The sequence below is a fragment of the Canis lupus genome, chromosome 2 (assembly GCF_011100685.1).
Source record: "Canis lupus familiaris isolate Mischka breed German Shepherd chromosome 2, alternate assembly UU_Cfam_GSD_1.0, whole genome shotgun sequence".
In the NCBI taxonomy this organism is placed as follows: domain Eukaryota; kingdom Metazoa; phylum Chordata; class Mammalia; order Carnivora; family Canidae; genus Canis; species Canis lupus.
The window spans coordinates 66,829,868-66,854,988 of record NC_049223.1 but is presented as its reverse complement, the minus strand read 5'-3'; the positions used below and the strand labels follow the sequence as shown (position 1 = coordinate 66,854,988).

Genomic DNA, 25,121 nt, shown 5'->3' with positions numbered 1-25,121 from the left:
CAAAATCTGCAAATGCTGACTGTCCAACCACCATCATATTTTGAGGTTTTTCAAATATAGTTATAGTATTGACGGAGAAATTTCCATCCTGTTAATGGCAGAAAATTTTGGGTTAGACTATCATAAACCATTCATTTGTCAAGTGTGTAAGAAAGCATTTAAACTGAAGCAGGGAAATAAATAATTTAAGGCTTTTGTTTTACTGCACAAAAATTATTCCACTTTCTTATAATACCTTTATCACAAAAAAAAAAAAAGAAGCTCTAAGCTCTAAGTTGATAAAGATTGCCTGGAGTGCTTTCCTTGGTGTCCCTTCTAGTTTTATATCATTTACTTAATCTTCATTATAATTTCAGGCATAATGAGTGTCTTCTACTTTCAAGTACCATGAAAATGGTAGTATATTTGGTATATTCTTTATATTTGGAAATATAAAGACTATATACCTTGAGGGAGCTTATAGTCCAGTTGGGACATAAGATATGTCAGGAAAATAGAATTTCTGAACGTAATATATATAAATGGTACAAGTAAGTGGCAAAGATACTATATCTTACAGATTTCAAAGAAAGAAGACCTCTGTTGGGCATAATTAAGAAAAAAGTTAAGATTCAAATGAGATAAGAATTCCACTCTTCCTTAAAGAGCCAATTTCTTAGCAACTCAAGTTGAAGTATCATTGAGAAAAGGGAGCAAAGAAGACAACTGGCATTAATGAGAGGTGGCTAAGCTAATAAATAAGAACAAAAATCCATGAGAGATCCTTTATTTCAATTACTCTTTCCAAAATGGAGGTACACATCTTACTTATAAAAATATGCATTTCTTTAAATTATTATTTCCTTTCTATAATTTTATACTATGACACCAGAAAAATCAACCAACACACTGAATTTGGGATTTGGAGCACTTAGTTCTATACAGAGCTCTCTTATCACTGACATCTCTATTCACTATTTGACATACTGACCCTGATTATGACATACTTTATACAGATATCTATCTATTTGAAAAATATTTTTAAAATTAATTTTTTCCCCTAAGGATATTCAGATTTGCATGTTAATTTCTTAATTTCATGTGAACAAATCCCTTCTGATATTTACATAGAAAGGCACTGCTGCCTTGAAAACATGAAGACCAAGTGCTTGGAAAATGAGTAAGTGGGTAAGATTTGTTTTGTGATGGGCAATTTTCCAAACATTTTAACACTCCATTATCTACATTCAGAAACATGTTTCCCCTACAATTATTAAAGTATCTGATATGCTTTTTGAATGATCTTTCTATAGAAATCTTATTTACATAGTATCTTAAACCTTATGAATCCCCTCCAGTGTGAGTACCTGAAATTACATTATAGATATATCAAAGGTGCCAAATTTCTGACTAGAGTGTCAAATGCTTTTGCATTTTAGAAAGATCATAGCATTGGGTGTACAGTGGACATAATGGTTCTAGAATGAATGGAGAAAAATCTCTTCTAAAATACATCAGCTTTATGTACTAAAGTGGAGTATCAACCCATTATACTGATTCATGTGAACAAATTACCCCAATGAAGTTCTGTTAAACTTAATAAATATATCTAGAAATATTTCTGGATATAACCTCATGATGTATCTCCATCAAGAAACACTGAGTACTTTCCAGGTGATGGCCTCCCATGTCCAAGATGTCATATAAATTCTGAACCCCAATAGAAGGAAAGCAATACTTCCTTCCAACCACTGGAGAAAGAGAATATATTTTTGCTATGGTGAGAATATGCAGAATACATTCTACAAACAACATAATGGGGGAAAGACAATACCTTATCAAATTTAACTTCCCTTTATTATTATTATTTGTTCTCTACTCCCATTTGGTAGTAAAACACTATATATAATTCAATCTCCATTCAAATTAGTGTCATTTACATATGTAATAAAAATGATTCAACAAACTTCATCAATATGTTTATGAGGTAACACATTTTAACATGATATATAAGTACACTTATTTTCAAACATGAAACTTCTATGTACTTGTTTAATGTAGAAAATACAAGTACAGCATCAAGACTTTTAATATTGAGAGAGTAGAATAGTCTGGTAGAAAGCACTAGACATAGAATTAGATGACAGGGATTCTAGTCTTGCTTTCATTGGCAAGTTGTACTGCTTTGGAACATTACTGTTCTGGGTCCTAGTTCTTAACTGTTAGTAAGGGATAAATGTACCGCCTACTTGAGGGTTCTAGAAAGGATCGATGCAATGATAGATTAGAAAGTATTCTTCAAAATGTGAAGTTATCAGGCACTTACATGGTATATTTATAATGGCAGTCCTGCGCTTATGAGCTGCAAGTACTTTTTTCATGGGCTATCTGACACTAATACAAGGCATTCTGTCCCATTCTTTACCATGCTGTTCTTACTGGCTTTCACTGTATCCCTGCAAACCAAAGCTGAGCTAAGTTACTAGTGGTTCTGCTGCAGTTATGTCTTTTGTCTTTCCTTTTGCCTATCTGGTTTCTGAAATGATTGTACAATGAATGACTTAAAGGTAGAAATTTTAGAGACAGATTTCCTAGTTCAACTTTTAGCTCCACTGTTTACTGGTGTTCAGATATGTATGTTAGTTCTTTCCCATCTTTATTTTTTATTTTTTTATTATTTTTAAAGATTTTATTTATTTACTCACAAGAGACACACACACACACACACAGAGAGGCAGAGACACAGGCAGAGGGAGAAGCAGGCTCCATGCAAGGATCCTGACATATGACTTGATCCCGGGACTCCAGGATCACACCCTGGGCCAAAGGCAGGCGCTATACCGCTGAGCCACCCAGGGATCCCCTGAATATGTTAGTTCTAATCTAAGCATCTGTTTACTTATCTTGAAAATGTATTTTTACAAAATTTCTGTGAGGATTAGTGAAATAATCCATATAAAGTGCTTAGTAGAATATATGTACATAGTATCACTTAGTTAACATTAACTATTATTGCTAGTAGGAACACTAATAGTAATATCAGTATTTCTGTTACCAAAACTACCACCTACCACTGAAATAGCTAACCCACTGCCATTGACAGAGGGAAAAAACCTGCCATTTTCTGCTTTAGTTTCAACCACAAATGCAATGTTTTAACAAGTACCTCTCTGTAGATGACTACCTATACTCTGGCCTGCATGTTTTTTTGTTGGCTGTTATTTTTTTTTAGAGAAAGAGAGAGAGAGAGAGAGAGCGTGAGTGCACCAAAGGGGAGGGTAGAGGGAGAGAAAATCTTAAGGCTCCATGCCCAGTGTGGAGCCTAATGTGGGGCTCAATCTCACAATCCTGAGACTGTGACCTGAGCTGAAATCAAGAGTTGGATGCTTAACCAACTGAGCCAGGTGTCCCCAGTCTGTATGTTTTAATATTTAATGTTAAAACTGTCATATTTATAATGTATGAAAAAAATGATAAAGAAGCAATAGCTGATAGCTGTTTTGTGTCTACATCTTTATTCATATAAAGCAATGATTCTCAACAGGGGTGATTTTGTTCTCCAGGGGATATGGGACAATGACTGGAGACCTATATGATTGTCACAATTGAGTCAGGCACTAGCATCTAAGTGAGTAAAAGTCAGAGATACTGATCAACAACCTATAGGACACAGGACAGAACTCTACAATAAAGAATTATCTGGACCCAAATGGTAATAGTGCCAAGATGAAAAATTTCTGACATAAAGGGTGGTAGGTAAAGTCCAATGACTTTGCCATTCTTGTCCTAGTTGTTCCCCTTTGTGACACTTACCTAGTCTCTTCTCTGAGTTCTAGCATTACATTTCTTCCTTTTTTATTCTTTTTCAAAGTTTTTTTTTAAAAGATTTTATTTTATTTTATTTATTCATTCATTCATTCATTCATGAGAGACACAGAAAGAAAGAGAGGCAGAGACACAGGCAGAGAGAGAAGCAGGCTCCATGCAGGGAACCCGATGTGGGACTCGATCTCAGGACCCCAGGACCACACCCCGAGCTAAAGGCAGATGCCCAACCGCTAAGCCACCCAGGCATCCCATTTTTAAAGATTTTATTTATTTGAGAGAGAGAGAGAGAGAGAGAGAGAGACAGAGACAGAGACAGAGAACGTATAGGAGCAGAGAGAAGGGGCAGAGGGAGATGCGGACTCCCTGCTGTGCAGGGAGCCCGATGTGGAGCTCCATCCCAGGACTCTGGAATCATGACCTAAGCCAAAGGCAGCTGCTTAACCGACTGAGCCACTCAGGTGCCCCTAAGTCTTATATTTCTAACCATCTCCTTGATATGTTTCTTAGCTAAAATAAGTTTTTTCCTGTCTCAAATTAGATATTTCATTTGTCTTTTCTCTTACTGGTCATTAGTAGAAAACACAAGCTAAACTTGCAATAATGGTCTTTCTTTCTTATCACATTTGTCCCTTCTAGGCCTTTCCCAAATGAATCATTCACCTTTTTACCAGGTTATAGTAAATTCCACCTAAGTGATCTCCCCATCTCCAGATCTTCCATGCAAACTTATCTGATAGCAAGATAACTGCAATAATGAAAGCTCTTGTTCATCTCACCTTCAGTCCTAAATTGTTTTAAAGCTTAAAAGATCAAATTAGTTTAGAAGTGAAAGCTTCTGCTGATCTTATCTGAACTAATTCTTATAATCTTACCTTCCAGTATCTTCTCATGTTCTGGCCCAAACCAGCCACATTTTACACACTGAATATGTCCTGGGTTTCCTGTGCCCTCCCTTGCCCATCTCTCTCTTTTTTGTCACTTCCTATCACTAGGTAGGAACCTCCTATCACTTGTACAAGTGAACATCCTGCTCACTTGTACTGGCCGTTTTAAATACCATATTTTTCTTAAAGTCTTCCCTGATGATCTTGGGTGGATCAAATGGAAGCAACTACTCTGTCTTTGAGCTACCTGCAGCATGAGGTTTTTATATCTCATCAAACCAGCCAGAGTTGCCCATACTCCCATCTTACCCCTTTTGACTTATAAGCTCCTTTAAATTTCATGCTTCCTAGAGCACCTATCTGGGACTTTGTGCACACTGACATTCTAACAAGATTTGCTGAAGTTCTAGTTCTTCTATGTAATATGATTTCAAGGTTGGTTTTTTTTTTTTTTTTTTTTTTGGCCGATAGTGAATACTACAAATTGTCTGCCTAATCTCTACCTGAAAATACTCATCCATTTTACAAAACCTACACTTTGATGTTTTATAAAACCTAAACTAATTGATATTGAGTCTACATTTCCCTTAATTTGTACCAGTGATTTATTAATGTTAACATGGGGACCTTACTCATTCAGTGTTTTACAGTAAGAACAACCACTAGTCTCCACTGTCCAACAGTCAACTTATTAACTTTCTTTAAAGACAACAATAATGAAAATGATAAAATCAAAGTCTAGTCTCTTCTTGACAATTTTTCTACTACATTGCTTTACTAGGTTTAATTCAGCCGGCTGCCACTCCTGAAAGATCAAAAGACATACCCAACTTTCCTAATATATAACATAGAGTTATACAAACTGAGAAAACAGAGGAATATTTTTCAAATGAAAGAACAAAACAAAACCACAGCAAAATAATTAAATGAAATAGAGATAAGCAGTATGTATGAAGAATTCAAAGTAATGACCACAAAGATACTTATTGGACTTGAGAAAAGAGAGTAGAATCTCAGTGAGATAAGAGATTGAAAATATAAAAAGACACCTATAAGAAAGGAAGAACTCAGTAACAAATTTAAAAAGCCCTAAAGGGAATCAGTAGATTAGAAGAGGGAGAAGAAGAGACTAGCAACCTGGAAGATAGATAATAGAAGCAACCAAATTGTACAACAAAGAGGAAAAAAATAAGAAAAATTAGAATAGACTTAGGGAAGTCAGTGACATCATCAAGCATAATAACATCTGCATTATAGGGATCCCAGAAGGAGGAGAGACAAAGGGGCAGAAAATTTATTTGAAAAAATAACAGCTGACAACATCCTTAATTCAGGGAAGAAAACAGACATCCAGATTCAGCAGGCCCAGAGAATCCCAAACAAAATCAACCCAAGGAGGTCCACACCAAGACACATAATTAAAATGGCAAAAAGTAATGATAAAGAGAGAATTTTAAAAGCAGCGAGAGAGATTAAAAACAAACAAAAACAACAGTTACATTCAAGGAAAACCACATAAGGCTATCAGCTGATTTTTTCAGCAGAAAGTTTGCAGGTTAGAAGGGGGCAGAATAATATATTCAAAGTACTGAAACGAAAAACTGCAACCAAGAATATTCTACTCAACAAAGTTATTATTCAGAAGACAAGGAGAGATTAAGTTTCTCACAGACAAGTTAAAGGGAGTTTATGATCACTAATCCAGCCTTTCAATAAATGTTAAAAGGGAATTCTATGAGTGGAGAGAAAAGGCAATAATTAGGAGTAAGAACATTATGAGAGTAAAAGATTTCACAGGTAAATACAAACATAATAAAAGCAGTAGATTAATCACTTATAACACCAGTTCAAAGGCTAAAGGAAAAAAAACCACTAAAATCAATTATATCTATAAAAATCAGTCAAGGGATTCATAAAATAAAAGGATATAATATGACATCATATACAGAAAACATGTCGGGGGGGAGAGTAAAAATTTAATGTTTTTAGAATGGGTTCAAACTTAAGAGACCATCAACTTAATGCAGATTACTGCATGCATAGGATGTTATATATGAACTTAATGGTAGCCATGTCATCAAAAATTTGTAACATACACAAAAAATAAAGAGGAATTAATCTAAGCGTATCACTAAAAGAAAAAAAAACCCATCAAACCAAAAGGGATGACAACAAAAGAAGAAAACAGAGAAGAAAAACAACCATAAAACAAGTAACTTAATGATAATAAGTACATATCTATCAATAATTACACTGAATGTAATTGTAAATGGACCAACTAAATACTTCAACTAAAAGACAAAAGGTGACAGAATGGATAGAAAGGGAAGATGCATCTATTATATGTTGCCTACAGGATTCATTTCAGACCTAAAAACACGTGAGACGGAAAGTGAAGGGACAGAAAAACATTTACCATGCAAATTCAAATGAAAAGTTGAGGTAGCAATCAATATTTATATCCAATAAAAGACATTAAAACAAAGACAGTAACAAGAGACAAAGAAGAATACTACATAAAGATAAAGGAAACAATCCAACAATTGTAAATATTTATGCAACTAATAGGGTAGCATCTAAATATGTAAAGCAAATATTAACAGACATAAAGGAAAAATCAATAGGAATACAATAATAGAAAGCTTTAATACTCCGCTTCCATCAATGGATAGATCATTCAGAAAATCAACAAAGAAATAATAGCTTTGAATGACATATTGAACCAGATATACTCAGAACAATTTACCCAAAAGCAGTGGAATACTCATTCTTTTCAAGAGCACATGGAACACTGTATAGATTAGATCACATATTGGGTCTATATTAAACAAGTCTCAATAAATTCAAATTGACTGAAGTCATATCATGTATCTCTTCTGACCATAACAGTATGAAACTATAAATAAATCATAGGAAAGAATCTAGAAAGGACACAAATATATGGAGGCTAAATAACATGTCATTAAACAATGAATGGGTCAAGGAAGAAAACAAAGTGAAAAGAAAAAATATGTGTAGACAAATGAACATGAAAAAAAATTATCCAGAATCTTTGGGATGTTTGCAAAAGCAGTTTTAAGAGGGCAGTTTATTGCAAGAGAACCCTCAAGGAACAATACAAAAATCTCAAATAAACAATCTAACCTTGTACCTCAAGGAACTAGAAAAGAACAACTAGAGCTCAAAACTAGTAGAAAGAAAAAAACCCCCAACAGATTAGAACAGAAATATCAGAAATAGAGATTAAAAAACAAAAGAACAGATTAAAGACTCAAAAGCTGGATCTTTTAAAAGATCAATAAAAAGTGATAAACCCTTATCCAGACTCATCCAAAAAGCAAAACCAGAAAGAAAAAAAAGAGCGAGAAGACTCAAACAAAAACAAAATCAGAAATGAAAGAGGGGAAATAACAACCAATACCACAAAATACAAAGGGTTATAAGATAATATTATGAAAAATTATATGCCAATAAATTGGACAACCTAGAACAAATGGAAAAATTCCTAGAAACCTGTAACATCCAAAACTGAATTGGGAATAGAAAAATTGACTAGATTGATTACTAGTAGTAAAATTTAATCAGTATTTAAAAAACTCCCAACAGGGATCCCTGGGTGGCGCAGCGGTTTGGCGCCTGCCTTTGGCCCAGGGCACGATCCTGGAGATCCAGGATCGAATCCCACGTCAGGCTCCCGGTGCATGGAGCCTGCTTCTCCCTCTGCCTGTGTCTCTTCCTCTCACTCTCTCTCTGTGACTATCATAAAAAAAAAAAAAAAAAAAAAAAAAATTTAAAAAAAAAAAAAAAAAAAAAAAAAAAACTCCCAACAAATAAAAGTCCAGGATCAGATGGCTCTACAAGTGAATTCTACCAAACATTAAGAGTTAATATCTATTCTTCTCAAACTATTCTAAAAATAGAAGAGTAAAGAAAGCCACTCAATTCATTCTATGAAGACAGCATTATCCTGATACCAAAACCAGACAAAGACACTACAAAAAATGAAAATTACAGGACAATAACTCTGATGAACACAGATGGAAAATCCTCCACAAAATATTAGCAAACTGAACCAATAACACATAAAAAGAAATCATCCACCATGACTGCAGGGATTTATTCCAGGGATACAAGGGTGGTTCAATATTTGCAAATCAATCAGTATGATAATATGACATTAACAAGACAAAGGATAAAAACCATGTGATCATATCAGCAAATGCCTAAAGAGCATTTAAGAATATACACACATCATCTGTTCATGATAAAAACTCTCAGCAAAATAGTTTTTTTTTTTTTTCAAAATAGTTTTAGAGGGAACATAATAAAGGCCATATATAAAAAAACCCACAGCTAATATCATATGCAATGGTGAAACACTGAGCTTTTTTTCTAAGATCAGGAATAAGGCAAGAGTATCCACTCACCACTTTTATTAACATAGTATTGGAAATCCTAGCCATAGTAATAAAATAAGAAAAATAAATAAAAGGCATCCACTGTTAAGAAAGAAGAAAAACTTTCAATTTGCAGATGACATGATACTATGTATAGAAAGAAAAAACTACTAAAAACATATCAAAAAACTACTAGAACTGATAAATGAAAGTCACAGGACACAAAAGAAGTATACAGAAATCTGTTGCATTTCTATATTCTAAAATGAAGTAGCAGCAGGAGAAATTAAGAAAATAATCCCAATTACAACTGCACCAAAAATAATAAAATGCCTAGGAATATACTTACCCAAGGAGGTAAGTGACTCTCCAAAAACTATAAAATGCTGATGAAAATATCTGATGGTGACACAAACAAATGGAAAGATATTCCGTGCTCATGGACCAGAAAAGTCAATATTGTCATAATGTCCATTCTACCCAAAGAAATCTAACAATGTAATGAAATGTCTATCAAAATACAAACATCATTTTTCACAGAACTAGAACAATCCTAAAATTCATATGGAACCACAAAAGACCCCAAATAGCCAAAGCAATCTTGAGAAAGAAAAAAGAAGCTGGAGGTATCTTAACTGTATATTTCAAGATATAGTACAAAGCTATAGCAATCAAAACAGTAAGATACTGGTACAAAAATAGTCATATAGATCATTGGGACAGAATACAGTCCAGAAATAAACCCACACTTACATGGTCAATTAATCTTTGAAAAAGAAGGCAAGAATATACAAGGGGATAAAGTTTCCTCAACAAATGGTATTGTATAAACTGGACAGCTACAAGCAAAAGAGTGAAACTGAACCACTTTCTTATACAGAAGAATAAACTCAAAATAGATTAAAGACCTAAATGTGAGATCAGAAACCATAAAACTCCTGAAAAGAAAATAGGCAGTAATTGCTTTGACATTGGCTGTAGCAACATTTTTTAAATATGTCTAAAGAAAAAGCAAGAGAAAGACAAGAGAGACAAAAGCAAAATTAAACTGTTGAGACTCTCCCAAAGTAAAAAGTTTTGCACCGTAAAGGAAACCATCAGCAAAACAAAATGCAACCTACAGAATGGGAGAAGTTATTGGCAAATGATATCCAATAAAGGGTTAATATCCAAAATATATAAATAATTTATATAACTCAACACCAAAAGAACAAATAATTTGACTGAGAAATAGGCAGAGGGACTGAATGAACATTTTTCCAAAGAAGACATAGATGGCCAACAGACACTTGGAGAGATGTTCAACATTACTAACCATCACAGAAATTAAAACTATTAGATACCACTATATACCTGTCAGAATGGCTAAAATCAAAAACATAAAAAATAACAAGTGGCAAGGATGTGGAATAAAAGGAATCCTCTGTGTTGATTATAATGCCAACTGGTGCAGCCTCTGTGGAAAACAGTATGGAAGTTGCTCAAATTATTAAAAATAGAATCACCATATCAACCCAAAGAAAACAGAACTATTAACTTGAAAAGATATATGAAACCCTATGCTTATTGCAACGTTATTTAAACAGTCAAGATATGGAAGCAAACCAAGTGTCCATTCATAAAGAAGATGTGTGGTGTATATATACATAATGGAAGTACTCAGCCATAAAAATGAATGAGATATTACCATTTGCAATGACATGGATGACTCTAGAGGGTATAATGCTAAGTGAAATAAGCCAGAGAAAGACAAACGTCATATGATTTTACTCATATGTGGAATTTAAGAAACAAAATGAACAAATACACAAAGAGAATTGAGACAAATAAGATATAGCCTCTTCAATATACAGAAGAAACTAATATTTGCCAGAAGGGAGATGGTGAGGGGATGGGAGAAATAGATAAAGGGGCTTAAGAGTACAAGGATCCTGATGAGTACTTAGAAGTGCACAAAGCTGCTGATTCATTATATTATATACCTGAATTTAACATAACACTTTGCTGGTTATACTTTAATGAAAAGAATAATAATTTAATGTAGGGAAAAAGAAAATCAGGCTAAGAAGACAACGTACACTAAAAAGTACTTAATAATTTTATATACACCTTATATTTATGTGCAATAGGCTTTTTATCCTCCAGATGGATAGTTTAGTCAAAATCACTGATTTCCTCATTTCTAATACCTCAAGATTCGCTTTAGGTATGTTTCCAAGGCCACCTAAAAACAAATGCCCCCCAGCATTGGGAGATATAATTTACAGTAATCATTATGTATATAACAATTATATTTCTATCATCAGTAAAACAAATATAATTATATTTTTAAAAAAGTAAACAAAAATAAATTTTTTTGGTTTCACAGCCTTTCTCCCTTTTCTCATGTTAAAAAAAAAATGATAAAATTGCTTACTGTCGAAGTCCCATATAGAAGCTCTGGTCTTGTCTACACATAGCTTCTCCATTCATCCTAGTTTCTTTCTATGAAAAAATCTGAGTCATGATCAACACCACTGACTATGCCTTAAGACATGGCTGATTATGAATTTCCTTCCACAAGCTTTTATGGTACAGTTTTTAAGATCTGCTTATTTCTCATCTGTATTTTAATAAAAATATAAAAATGTTATAGGTTTAATTTGGATTGAATAAAATATAATCATTAGTAAATAGGAAATCAAGAGATCTAAAATTAAAATTTGTTAAGTGTCTACTGTGTGCTTGGCACTTTACACACATTATTTCATTCAATCTTCACTAACATTATATGAAGCACTCTTATTCCTGTTTTGCATATGAGGAAAGTAAAATTTAAAACCTGACTATTGCTTGATGGATGTCACTCAGTTGGCCAATTTGGCCTGTCCTCAAATCCTATCCTCTATTATGTAGCCTGAAATTCAACTTTAAGATTTGGAGTGGTCTAATTCTTCATTAATTAATATTTCATATAATCTATATCAGGCTAAAAGTAAAATAAAATCATGACATCAATTTTTTTTTTTTTTTTAATGACATCAATTTTGGAATCTTCAACTTGCAATTAAAAAATACATATATTGGGATGCCTGGGTGGCTCAGCAGGTTTGGCGCCTGCCTTCAGCCCGGGGTGTGATCCTGGAGACCCGGGATCGAGTCCCATATCAGGCTCCCTGCATGGAGCCTGCTTCTCCCTCTGCCTGTGTCTCTGCCTCTCTTCTCTCTCTCATGAATAAATAAATAAAATTTAAAAAAAATATATAAAAAATATAAAAAATACATATATTGGGAAAGACTCCTTAATCTTGGTCAAGTTGGCAATAAGTTTAGTGTGTGTTGTTCTTACTTTTTTTATATAAGCCTGAAGGCAAGGAGGAAAAAATTAGTTTTTTAAAAAGGGGTTTCTTCAGTAAACCATCATGCTGACAAATTAAATGACAGTAACCTCTCTCAACAGCTGACAGCCTAGCAGGGGCCCTGTTAACATTCGCATTAGGGCAGACTGATTGGTTTAATTGGCAGTCATGCCTAAAAACCTGCAGTGGAATTGATGCTGAATGAATCATTTCCTTCAGCAATATTCAGCAGTTTGAATGCAGCAATGCAACCAAAGGCTCTTAAAGTTGTTCTATTTATTGTTGAAACCAACCGACCAAGTGATTACCTTCATTTTATTTTCTAAAATTGTGTGCTTTTACTGAAAGCCATCATTTAAAAATGCTTCAAAGAAGAGATTTCTTACCACATTTTCCCATATCTCAAACTGGAAGGTACTAGAGGCAGACAATGTCGTGAGGAATAAATCTAGAAGGAAAATAAGAGAATTGTAAGTTTTGTTACTAATGTGTACATTTAAAACAAGAAATGTATTATGTAAGAATTAACAGAGTTGTAACTTAAACATAATTTAAATTATATTTTCAGAAGCTTGATCCCAACCAAGGAAAGAAAACAGATGATCATGTACTAGTACAATTAATAAAAAATGTATTTAAAGGGAGCATCTGGTATAAGTCCTTCAAGAGCATTATTTTTAAGAACAGTTATGTGTACTAACTAACCTTTTTATCTTACACATTTTTATTTTAAGGCAGACTATCACAAAATATCTGAATCAGAATCACATTGTGCTTTTTCACCTAAAAGCTATGCTTCACTATATATCATAGTTGGGTTTAAGAATTATTTTAAATCATATAATTATAGCATCCAAAGTCTTTAGTACTCATGTTAAGTGAAGAATAAATTGTATTTTAAAATTTGTTGTTGTTGTTTTTTAAAGATTTTATTTATTTATTCATGAGAGACACAGAGAGAGTGAGAGAGAGAGAAAGAGAGAGAGGCACAGACACAGGCAGACGGAGAAGCAGGCCTCATGCAGGGAGCCCAACGTGGGACTTGATCTCGGGTCTCCAGGATCACACCCTGGGTCGAAGGTGGCGCTAAACCGCTTAGCCGCCTGGGATGCCCTGTATTTCAAATTTTGAATAGAACAATTGTCTTCATATAGTCCAACTAAACAAAGTCTGTTTTACTGAAAAGTACAAGATTTTTAATAAAATTTGTTGAAAAATAATAGGTTGACAGTCAAATCTAACATCCTATTAATGCAAAGGCCAGGTGAACTGCAAATCTATTCTAGTAGCAGTATTTATTATGTTTGCATAATGGCAATTTTACTTAGTGAATATATAAAATTTCAAAATGATGAGTTGACTCATAAGAATATTAAAATAACATTATTCTTTTGTGCTTTAAAAAATGGGACTTACTCAGAGTGATATGCAGACCATCTCTATTTTAAAGAAAAGGCTTTTTTTTGCCCCATGAAATATGTTTAGGAAAACTATCTTTTGCATTTTATTTTATTTTATTTTATTTTTTCTTTTTCTTTTGCATTTTAATGTGTTTTCTGTAGAGCTTTCATATGAGGTTAATGACACTGATTTATGTAATAATTATAACAATAATTTTCATGGAATCTCCAGAAAGCTAAGTAATTTCTTCACTGTTATAATTAATAATACTCAAACTCCTGATTCCAAGCAAGTGGAACTATTCTTTCTGTCAATGTACCAAATATCTCTGCATTTATTTTTACCACACTAAGGATGCTTTGCCTGTGGATATACAAATGTAGTCTTTTATGAAGGTAATTTCTTTACTTGGTCAAAATACACTCCCAATGAAGTGTTTACTTCCATACTCATCTAGGAAAACTCCCTAACAATACCTGAGATTTGTGAGATGATGTATCTACAGCCAACATCCTCTCCTTCTAACATTGCCAGCAGCATGATGAAAAAACCTAAGTGCATATTTCATGTCATTCCTTCCCTTCCAGGATCTCTTTTTCCCGTGTGAAGGAGGTATACTTACCTAAGTTTCCATGCTCATTTCCTGCTACTTCCTCATAAGAAACTAACTCTCTGGAGTATCCTTTTATGTCACAGCCATCTGGTGTCCTCACTGTTCCTGAGGCTCTTCCTCTCCCTACGCATAGCTTTCCCTCCATTGCTATTTGACTATTATATCTCAATGGGTATGGTTATTACAAAATTCCATTATATTCCAGTTTCACATGTCTTGCCTGAGCTGCTTCTTTTTCTATTTTTAAGATTTTATTCAGGAATGCCTGGGTGGCTCAGTGGTTGAGCATCTGCCTTTGGCTCAGGTTGTGATCCTGGGGTCCTGGGATTGAGTTCCGCATGGGCTCTCTGGAGAGAGCCTGCTTCTCCCTCTGCCTATGTCTCTGCCTCTCTCTCTGTGTGTGTGTGTCTCATGAATAAATAAATAAAATCTTAAAAAAAAAAGCTTATTGGGAAGAGAAGGGTTTTATGTTAAAGCATTTCATTAAAAATAAGTATGACTGACTACAGTGACTCCTGTCTTAGGAATGCTTAAAAGCTGTTTTTATCTGAAAATGTGGGTAATCAGTGTAAGAATGTGATTAGGGATTAATAGCCACAGAGATTTCTAAGAACCACTTATGACTTGCCATGTCAGTGCAAGCTCTGAGCTATTTGAAAGAAGACAGACAATTACACTATTATTATATAAAACAGGTGAATTTGTTCAAACTGAAAACATTACACTGTTGAAACTCTGGACGTATTTGAGAAGAAATGAGGAGGCATCTTTCCAACAAGGGATCACAGGCCTGTTGCCCTGATAAGCCAATTAGCTTTGTAGGATTGGAAGAGCTATTTTGTTACCACGAATGACCAAGCAGGGATAGTGAGAAGAGAGGGGTAGCTGGTTACCAGCAATCTATCACCATTCCTGGAAAAATGACACAAAATGTTTTTTTCTGTTGGTGTTGCTCAAGTCTCAATAGATTTGTGTAAAAGGTGATAAATTATGAGTTTTCAGCTCTCCCATTCATAATTAGAAAATTTAACAACTATAACTAAAATGACTGTTGATTCTATTTTCATAGCTTCATGAGTTATTAAGATTTTGAAATATAGTAAAGTGAGAAAAGGCATTGGAAGTACCTTGTAAAACATTAAAAAATTCATTTCACTATTCAATTATACAAAAAGGTTAGAGAAAAAAATAAATGATTCATTATGTGGAGAAATAGAGATAATTAATAATTAACAATTCAAGATGAAATCAAGCCTCTTACTTTCAATGAAATGATAGCTAGAAAAAAAATTAGTCAATAAAGCAACCAAGTTCTCACCCTCCTACATGGGTAAAAGTAATTCACACAATCTCATGAAAGGAAATGTACCAATGAAACTGTAACAGATGCTGTGACATGCCACCCAGATCCCCTCTGCATGAAAGACTTATTCCTTCAGCCTCTGGAAATGCTGCTGGCAGACAACCCTATGTAGTTGGCCTTTCTGGAACAGCTTTGGGTGAAAAGCTGCTACCCTGCCAAAAGCTGCATCCCTTTCTGCACTAGCCTACATTCAGTAACTGGTCAGATCAGAGAAATAAAGGCTACATCCCACCATCATCACTCAGGACAACTCTGCAGGGCCACAGCACATTCAGAAGCCCAAGGTCAGATGAGGCTTTTATTGGCACTAAATCATAGCCAAGCTCTGCTTCCTTCCCATTTCCTCCAGCAGTACTGACTATAAGAGCACTCCCTAAAATTAAACTTCTTGCACACTAGTTTTCATTTCAGAGTCTCCTTCCCAGGAAACGCCATCTATAACCATTGATACCAAAAGTGATCTGAGAAAGCAAATACTAAGTACGATTTTAGAGTTGGATCACCTAAAAAGCTATGCTAATAAGGATTCTTTCAGTGGGGTCAAGCAGTGCACAGATAGCCATACTATCTTTTACCGGGATGGTATTCTGGTAGAAGGCAATGCACTAGTGAGTGTGGTACTTCAGGCTTTTGGGGAAGTGTGGGGTAAACACTAACTATAAGGATAGTGAAATTAGATGGCTATTGCCAAGCTTACTTGAGGAAATAGTGGAGAGACACAAAGGCTAAGCATGATTGATGAGAAAATAAAAGCTATGTGTGAAAGCCAGAGGGCCTCTTAGGTAGCATCTAAAAAGGTTCTCATTTCCTGCAGTAGGAGGGCAAAAACTAAGACCAGAATTTAATGGTAAGAGTAGAAGATCTCCCAAGAAGGTTAAATTCTCAACCCAAGCCAGTCTGCTATGGTAAGGTTAGGGTCCTAGCTGGGAAAGAATGATACTAGACTCATGAATTAGGATCATCTGGGTGATGAACCTGAAAGTCTTTAACCCTCGGATTCACTTGACCTGCAAAGCTTGCATAAAGTGATTGAATCTTCACTGTTCAAAGCCAGTATTTGCTCCTGTTTGAATATGATGTTCTCCCTAAAGGCTAATGTTCTTTCTTGTTTAAAGATGATGAAGACGATTCTGCTCCCACTGGGGAAACTCCCAATTTCTTACAGTTTGTCTCATCCTCTCTCCTGGCCACTAGGCCACAAAGTGGGATTAACCCTGACCAGGAATGTGATGTACATGTAAGGGAAAAAGGAACTATAGCCTGAATTAAGTCCATGACTTAGTTAACATGTAGTGGCAGGAGCCAGGAGAGTATGCATGAGACTATATTCTGAGAGTGCTTGATCAAGGTAGGGGTAAGGGGTGGGGAAAGGAAGATGAGGTGTGGGATGCAGTAGAATAAAAATTTGGGGTTGGCACAAGATGATTACACTGGATCCTTTCCATCCTAGAGAAGGCAGCAACTTACTTTACAGGAATAGATCACATTCTGGATGATTTTTCCTGTCTTGGAAACTATTTTCTAAAGTGCTAATAAAAACAGTATGATGATATAGCTGACATCACTGGCATTCACTTGAAGAAATAATCCTTAACAAAAGATCACATCATGAATTAGTGAAAAATTCAGGATATAAACCCCAAACTCAGTTAAATCCTCTTTCATTAGAATCTTGTATCAAGTAAAATAGTGAAACTATTCAACGCACATGCACTTTCTTCCCCAGAAAATACAGACACATAGTTGAGTAAGTGTATACTAAACATTAAATGGTATTGCTTCAATTATCTCCATTCATAGCTTGAAAGGATTAAGCTACTGCAGTTTTAAATGCTGCCAAGTGCTGCACAGCCTTCCCTTCAAATGAAAAGCCTTGTTAAAGTTGGCATCAAAAGGAAGCCCACTTAGGAGTTTTAAAAACTAAAATTGGAAGTTTGACTATGCAAACTAAATCACGTTAGGAAAAATCCAAACAAAGCTTTATGATTGTGATCAAAGTTTAAAGTTAGATGGTAGTGGGCACCTAACACCCTTTAGATATACTATAGTAAGAAAGAAGAGGTTAAAGATTGTAATTTCCAGCACTGTATCCTTTCAGTGTGAAATCTTCATGTTTTAAATGTTGTGATGGTAAATTTTTTTTTAAAGATATTGAGAGACAGAGTGAGTGAGAGAGAGAGTGAGAGAGTGCACAAGCCAAGGGCAGAGGCAGAGGGGGAGAGGGAGGGAGAGGGGAAAGCAGACTCCCCACTGAGCAGGGAACCAGTGCAGGGCTTGATCCCAGGACCCTGGGATCATACGATGAACAGAAGGCAGACAATTGCCTGAGCCACCCAGCTGCCCCTTGATGGAGATTTTAAAATATCATTTAGAGTTCCTGAAGAAATTCTCCCTGAATGATGAAAGTTACTATATTTCCAAGGGAGTAAATATTATGGTTCATTTGGAAAAAAAAAACAGTTAATAAAACATTTTTAGTATTTTCTGGAAGCTTCAGGTATTTCCACAAAGAATGGTTCAAAGCAGGATCACAGTTTGCACTGTTTCAATGCTTGAGCCAGGAGGACATGCCAAGTTCCTGTTTACATCTGTTTGATAGTATCTGGTTGTATTAGGGAAGATAAGCATAAGTGTGTAGAATAAAAATATCTTTCTCCTGCTTCCCTTGTTCATAGAAAAGCACACTGAAGTCCACATGACAGCTGAAATAGTAAAGACAAATGAGCTCTTCCTCTTTCCCGCATCAGTTTAACTGAACTGTGGTTCAGAGGTCATCAACTCACATGTTATAAGGCACAAGCCCCCAATGTAAGTAAGTTAATAGGTCCTGGTACAACCAAGATGATCAGATAGTAAAAAGTCATAGAGCACAAAGAGCTGACTACGATCTCAGGATGGATGCGACAGTGGGAAGTAGTGGACTTAGAGGAAGCAACAAGAACCAATCAATGCCCAAAGGTGACACCAACTAATTAGCTCCAGGCAATGACGGTTATGGAAATATGATTTTTTAAATATGAGAAATTTTATTTTAAAAACATTGAAATCTAATTCAAAATATGTTAAGCAGTAAGGGCAAGAAACCAAAAACATTTCTGCAGGCTCCAGGTTTGATTGGAACCTTTGATACATTACTGCTTTGCTTACATATCTTTGGGCATAGAACCAGCCCTACCTCCTATATTCCTATGTCAAATATTACTGCCAAATCATATTCTGTACAGATGCACTACATTTAATAAGATGATATGAGGAACCTGTTTAAATGGATTTCCACTCACAAAACAATGTTTAAAGAAGAAGTATAAGTTTCTAGGAATCATTTTTCAATTTCATTTTAAAAAATATTTTATTTATTTGGGAGAGAGAGAGAGCATGTGTGTACATGAGAGAGCACAAGCAGGGGGAGGAGTAGAGGGAGAAGGATAAGCAGACTCCATGCTGAGTGTGGAGCTCAACACAGAGCTTGATCCCATGACCCTGAGATCATGACATGAGCTGAAATCAAGAGTCAGACGCTCAACAAACAGGGTCACCCAGGTGCCCCTCAATTTCATTTTTTAAGTTCATAACCTTCTATATAGAATTCACTTCCCTTTCTTTTTCCTATCTTGAAGTACTGGGCCCCAAATGAAGATTCACTATACTTAGCAGAGAGCTCTAACTACCTCCAACTTAAGTAAATGTGCACAAGATGCAGAGAGACTTAGACACCATACTCCGGAACACAGGCACACATTACAAGCCCTCAACCCTGGGCAAACAATGAACAGCCCCTCCCTCTTCCCTCATTAGTCAAATCATTTTTAGAAGTTCTTTTGTTGTAAGAAAATAAAAAGACTGGATTTATTTCTTTCAGATTGTGTAGGAACATGAGAGTATCAGGTGAAAACAAGACACTCTAATAGGCTGCTGGCAGCACATGATGAGGGGGCCCAATAAGCACCCTAAAATAAAATGATTAAGGGGGTTTTAATTTCCATTTGATGAGGATTATTGACAAATGAAGAGTGGATATATATTATCTACATTTTTACTATAGGAAATTTATTTTTCAGAACTTGAATGTTGAATTTTTTTTTAATTTTTTTTTTTTAATTTTTATTTATTTATGATAGTCACAGAGAGAGAGAAAGAGAGGTAAAGACATAGGCAGAGGGAGAAGCAGGCTCCATGCACCGGGAGCCCGACGTGGGATTTGATCCCGGGTCTCCAGGATCGCGCCCTGGGCCCAAGGCAGGCGCCAAACCGCTGCGCCACCCAGGGATCCCGAATGTTGAATTTTTTTAAGAGAATTGTAATCAAGATAGTTATAAGTTAATGATCTTCAAAGTCTTAGCAATATTTTCAATTCTAGTGTTTTATATATCTATCTTTTAATTGAAGTCACATATTTCCTCTACTCAGAGGTCAGAGTATTAAGGAACCAGGAGGATTTTTCAGTTTTAATGTTCTTAATCTTGTGATGTTTCTATTATGATTATGATTCAAAATTCCAATATGAGAAGACACTTCATCTTCTAGAAGAATCCTCTGTGTTCTGAAGGTAAAGAGTTCATTAGAGATGATAATACTTAATGATGGAAAGAACTGGAGAACTTGGCATTAATTACCACTAAGATTTTCATATTTTCCATCAACTCTCAGTAAAGTAAATTTACTTGAATGAAGGTTTTATAAGACAAATTTTAGAACTGCATTTGGCCTGCTGTTTTTTCTCAGGGCAGTGAAGTCAGTCTGTATCCATTTGGCTTATCTAATAAGGCTACCTACTTCCATTAGTTCCTTTCATTCCAAAATTATGATCCTTTAATATCACGTTCACTTATGTCTTATTTACAAATTTATAAAAACAGCATATTGCCAACTGTTCAACAGCTGCCTACACAGCACTAACATGGCATCTTGGATTTGAGTACTTATTGCCTCTGGATAAAAAGACTGTGGAAACAACAGGTGTTGGTGAGGATTCAGAGAAAGGGGAACCCTCTTATACCTGGTGGGAAGGCAAGCTTATGCAACCACTCTGAAAACAGTATGGAAGGTCCTCAGAAAGGTAAAAATAGAACTACCCTACCATCCAGCAATTGCACTACTAGGTATTTACTCAAAGGATACAAAAATACTGATTCGAAGGGGCACATGTACCTTGATATTTATAGCAGTGTTATCAACAATAGCCAAAATTTGGAGAGAGCTTAGATGTCCATTGTCTAATGAATGGGTAATGAAATTATGGTGTACACACACACACAAAGGAATATTATTCATCCATAAAAAAGAATGAAATCTTGCCATTTGCAATGATGTGGATGGAGCTAGAATATATTGTGCTAAGCAAAATAAGTCACTCAGAAAAATACCATATAATTTCACTCATCTGTGGAATTTAAGAAACAAAACAGATGAACATAGGAGGAAAAAAAAAAAAAGAGGCAAACCAGGAAACAGACTCTTAACTATAGAGAATAAATTGAGGATTACTGGAGGAAGGTGGGTGGGGAATGGGCTAGATGGGTGATGGGGATTAATGAGGGCACTTGTGATGAGCACTGGGTGTTGTATGTAAGTAATGAATCACTAAATTCTGCTCCTGAAACCAATATTACGCTGTACGTTAACTAAGTGGAATTTAAATAAAAACTTTAAAAAAATCCCAACGTTATATGTAGATTTATATGTAAAAGCATAAAGATTGTGTGTCACTCTATACTGATGTTAAAGGACTGTTAAGGGGCCTCAACTGTATCTTTTACTCATTTCTGTCTCCTGAGTTGTTTAATTTTTAACACAAGTCTTAATTTTCATTACATGATGGCTCCTACTCAGGGGGTTTGCAAGAAACCTCAATTTTGCTCACAAAAATAGTGGCTAGACATTTAAAGTCGAATTCAACCTGAAAGTAATTTATTTCTCAAGTGGCATGATTCAATCAAGGTGATGAATGCTCTAAAATTTATGAGTAGAAGCTGTTGGTCTCTCTGACAATGCCTATGTCAGACTGAAATACAAAATGCAATACATATGGTTGGAAAAGTTTAGCAGATTATTCCTCTTGTAAATCCAGGGGCAGGACAGTTTACCATACAAAATGAGTTATTTAAAATGACTTAAACTCATAGTCACTCGAAAGCAAACTTCTAATAGGATAGTATTCTAATAGTACTTCTAATTATATGGTTTCTATGCTTCACATTTCTGGAACATAATGGAAGGGCAATCTTGAGCAATGCAGTAACAAAATGCTTCAAATGTAAATAAATTCCAGTAAGCTGGAAAAAGTAAAAGCACAGCATTCACCGATCCGGGCTTCATTTCCTTGCCTATAAAGTGATGTGGTTAAACTAAATGATCTTTAAGATTTCTTTCATATCATATCCACCTATTTGCTCAACATCTTTTGAACACTTCCTATGTTCCTATGTTTTTGGCACTTAATTAGGTATTAGAGAAACACAAATGAGGCATGCTCCTTAGATTTGAGGAACTTTGTGAGCGAGACAGATGTGGAGATGGACAAATACCATGTGGCACAAAGGTCTGCTAGAATTATGAATGTGTGCAATGGGAACTGAGTTGACAGAGATACTCACTGCTTAGATGAATTTGGGGAGGGCTTCACCAAGAAGGTGACGTTTGTGTGGTCAGAAATGTAATGGGTAATTACTTTCAGAAGTTATTATACTCTTATCAGGGACTTGCTAATACTACCAATACATGATATTTTGTAGAATATAAAACTCCACATATACAGAATAAGTTAAAGCCAAACAATCAAATAATTAGGAAACTTCAAGTTAAAGCAACTCACTCAAAAAAAAATGAGACACATTCATGGCTTCTCCCTTATTCAGAAACAAGTATTAGGTAAAGCTTATCTTACTAATGTAATATATACACCAAGTACACTTGACAATTATAAAAACTGCTCATATACCCATTCCTGCTATACAAAATCTGAAGTTAATGATAATTCTGTAGAAGGAAATAATTTCCTCAATAAGGAATTGATTAAAATAATCCCCAAATATCACATGTGACATTATAAATGTATTTCTCATGAAGCAAAACAAGTCCAGTATGGTTAAACATAAAAGTTAAATGTATATTAGATGCATTTAGATGCATTAAAGCTTTCAAGTAGTTACATGAAATAATTTAAAAAACCTAATGTTAACTCCAAAAATACAGCTTTAATGATATGGAAAGTGGACAGCTGTAATGCAAATAGTAAACCTTATAGTGTCTATTAAACCTCTAATTAACCTTCTTTTAAATCTGTCTTCTCTGCCTGTTATAATAGCAAAATGTTATTTATAGGTCATGTTAAGAGTGCTCACATCAAATGAGAAGAGATTTAACCTTTCTTTTTTAATGTCAAAGGGCCTTGTATGAGAATCAGAACTTCATCATTTAAAATTGAAAACCTAATTAAAACACTGTGTCAAAAATAAGAAAAGGAAAGGCTTAAGCCAGATGCAGAAGTTCTAATGATGCTTTGTAAATCTGTCATATTTACTTACAGAATAATTTCTAACATGCCAGAATAAGCCCATATAGCATCCATTATAAATCTTCATCCTGGGACGCCTGGGTGGCTCAGCAGTTGAGTGTCTGCCTTTGGCTCAGGGCATAATCCTGGAGTCTTAGGATCAGATCCCACATCGGGCTTCCTGCATGGAGCTTGCTTCTCTCTCTCTATGTCTCTGCCTCTCTCTATGTGTGTCTCTCATGAATAAATAAATAAATCTTTAAAAAAACCCCAAAAACTTCAGCCTAAAAAACTCCACCAGAAAAAGTGAACAACTAAATTCAAGCCCGTAGGCTCAAAGAAGAATCACAATTTGGCATTAGGATGGACTCCTCTTAGGTTGGTAAATACCTACTAAATGTGAATGTTCCATCTCTGGATGGCAGCATGAGAAGCTCGTGCCACAGACCTGCTCCCTAGCAAAACAAGCATAACTGCGAAAAATCATTTAAGAAAACCCATTTTAAGTCTCTAGACATTGTTGTAAAAGCCTATAGCAGATGGAGAAACATCTCTTCAAAACAAAACAAAACAAAACAAAACAAAACAAAACAAAACTCAGTATTCTTACTGAGTGAGAATCTGTGGCATATGAACCACAACCAGCTCTCTTCCTTTCCCTCCTAGCTCAGTGTGATAGAATCTCTGCCCTAGGCAGGTACAGCCAAAACAGAGGGTTCCCTTCTCCCCAGCTACCAATCAAACTATTTTTTGATACCAATCTATTCTTCTAGGGTAACTAAGGATTATGGCATGTTCTTAGGAGGGGCAGGTGCCAGGATTTTACATCTCTCACAGTAATGTGTGAGAGTAGCTGAGATATCAGGGAAATCTCTTCTTCAACTCAGTCCCCATTATAGGATGGAGGATCTTCCTTAGTCATGGCATATTTAAAATAGTGGTGTTCTGATCATCTGCATCCCAGCTCATTTGTAGGCTGTTGGTTCTGTGTTAGAGAGGTAAGCCAAGAAGATCAGAAGTTACCACTCTCAATCTGTGCTCTCCTAAAGCGGGTGTGTCACTCAAAGAAGTATATCACTGTCCTGGCTCCCAGATTTAGAGCTATGGCTCAAGAATTTTACCCAAGAGGAGAGGCAGGCTGTACACAGACTTGACTCTTGTCAAAAGAACTGACTCTATTTGAAACAGAAAGTTGGGAAGCTCAAGCTTAAGGGCAAACTCAAAACCAATGAAAACAAGCAATTAGAGGAGGCTGTCAGCCTCATGAAGGAAATTTCCTAAACCACACACTGGATAGCTTAGCAGAGAGAACTAAGGAAAGAAGAAATATGAACCTGCCTGAGTTCCTAAATGCTAACCTAAAACACTGACCTAAAAAACTAACCTGCAAAGGAGTCCAAATTTATTTATATCAGACTATGGAGCAATTTATGCCCAAGGTATTGTTGAAAATAATAAGAGTGATCAACTGTAGTCTAACAGTTGAGTGTGATCAGCGAAAGAGACAAAGAAAGCCCTACGAAAACTACTGTCATACCAAGGTGACTGTGCACACATCCAAAGCTGTAGCCTTTGAGGAACATCAGTTGACCAGCAGATGAAAGAGAAACAAAACAATGTATATAGAAAAGCAGAGCTATAAAAGTAGTGGAACTGTCATTTTAGGAAAACTGGAGCTTAGGTAATCAGGAAGTAATACGGAAGTTCACCTAGTCCCTAGAGTTTCCCGGATCTCTAACAACAGCCAAGGACACATCCACCTAACGTATTTACTCCTTTTCTTTTCTTTTTAAGATTCTATTTATTTATTCATGAGAGACAGAGAG

The 25,121-nt window shown here is 35.3% G+C and overlaps 1 protein-coding gene across 2 annotated transcripts in view; it reads right to left on the bottom strand.

Annotated features, from left to right (window-relative positions):
• Positions 1–25,121, bottom strand: part of ITFG1 (integrin alpha FG-GAP repeat containing 1) — a 174,711-nt gene that overhangs the window by 79,594 nt on the left and 69,996 nt on the right. For both annotated transcript variants that reach the window (XM_038531136.1, XM_038531138.1), the window contains exons 7-8: positions 12,813–12,874; positions 1–88 (exon numbers count right to left, since the gene is read on the bottom strand). In XM_038531136.1, coding sequence (XP_038387064.1) covers positions 1–88; positions 12,813–12,874 — 150 coding nt within the window. The remainder of the gene's footprint in view (positions 89–12,812; positions 12,875–25,121) is intronic.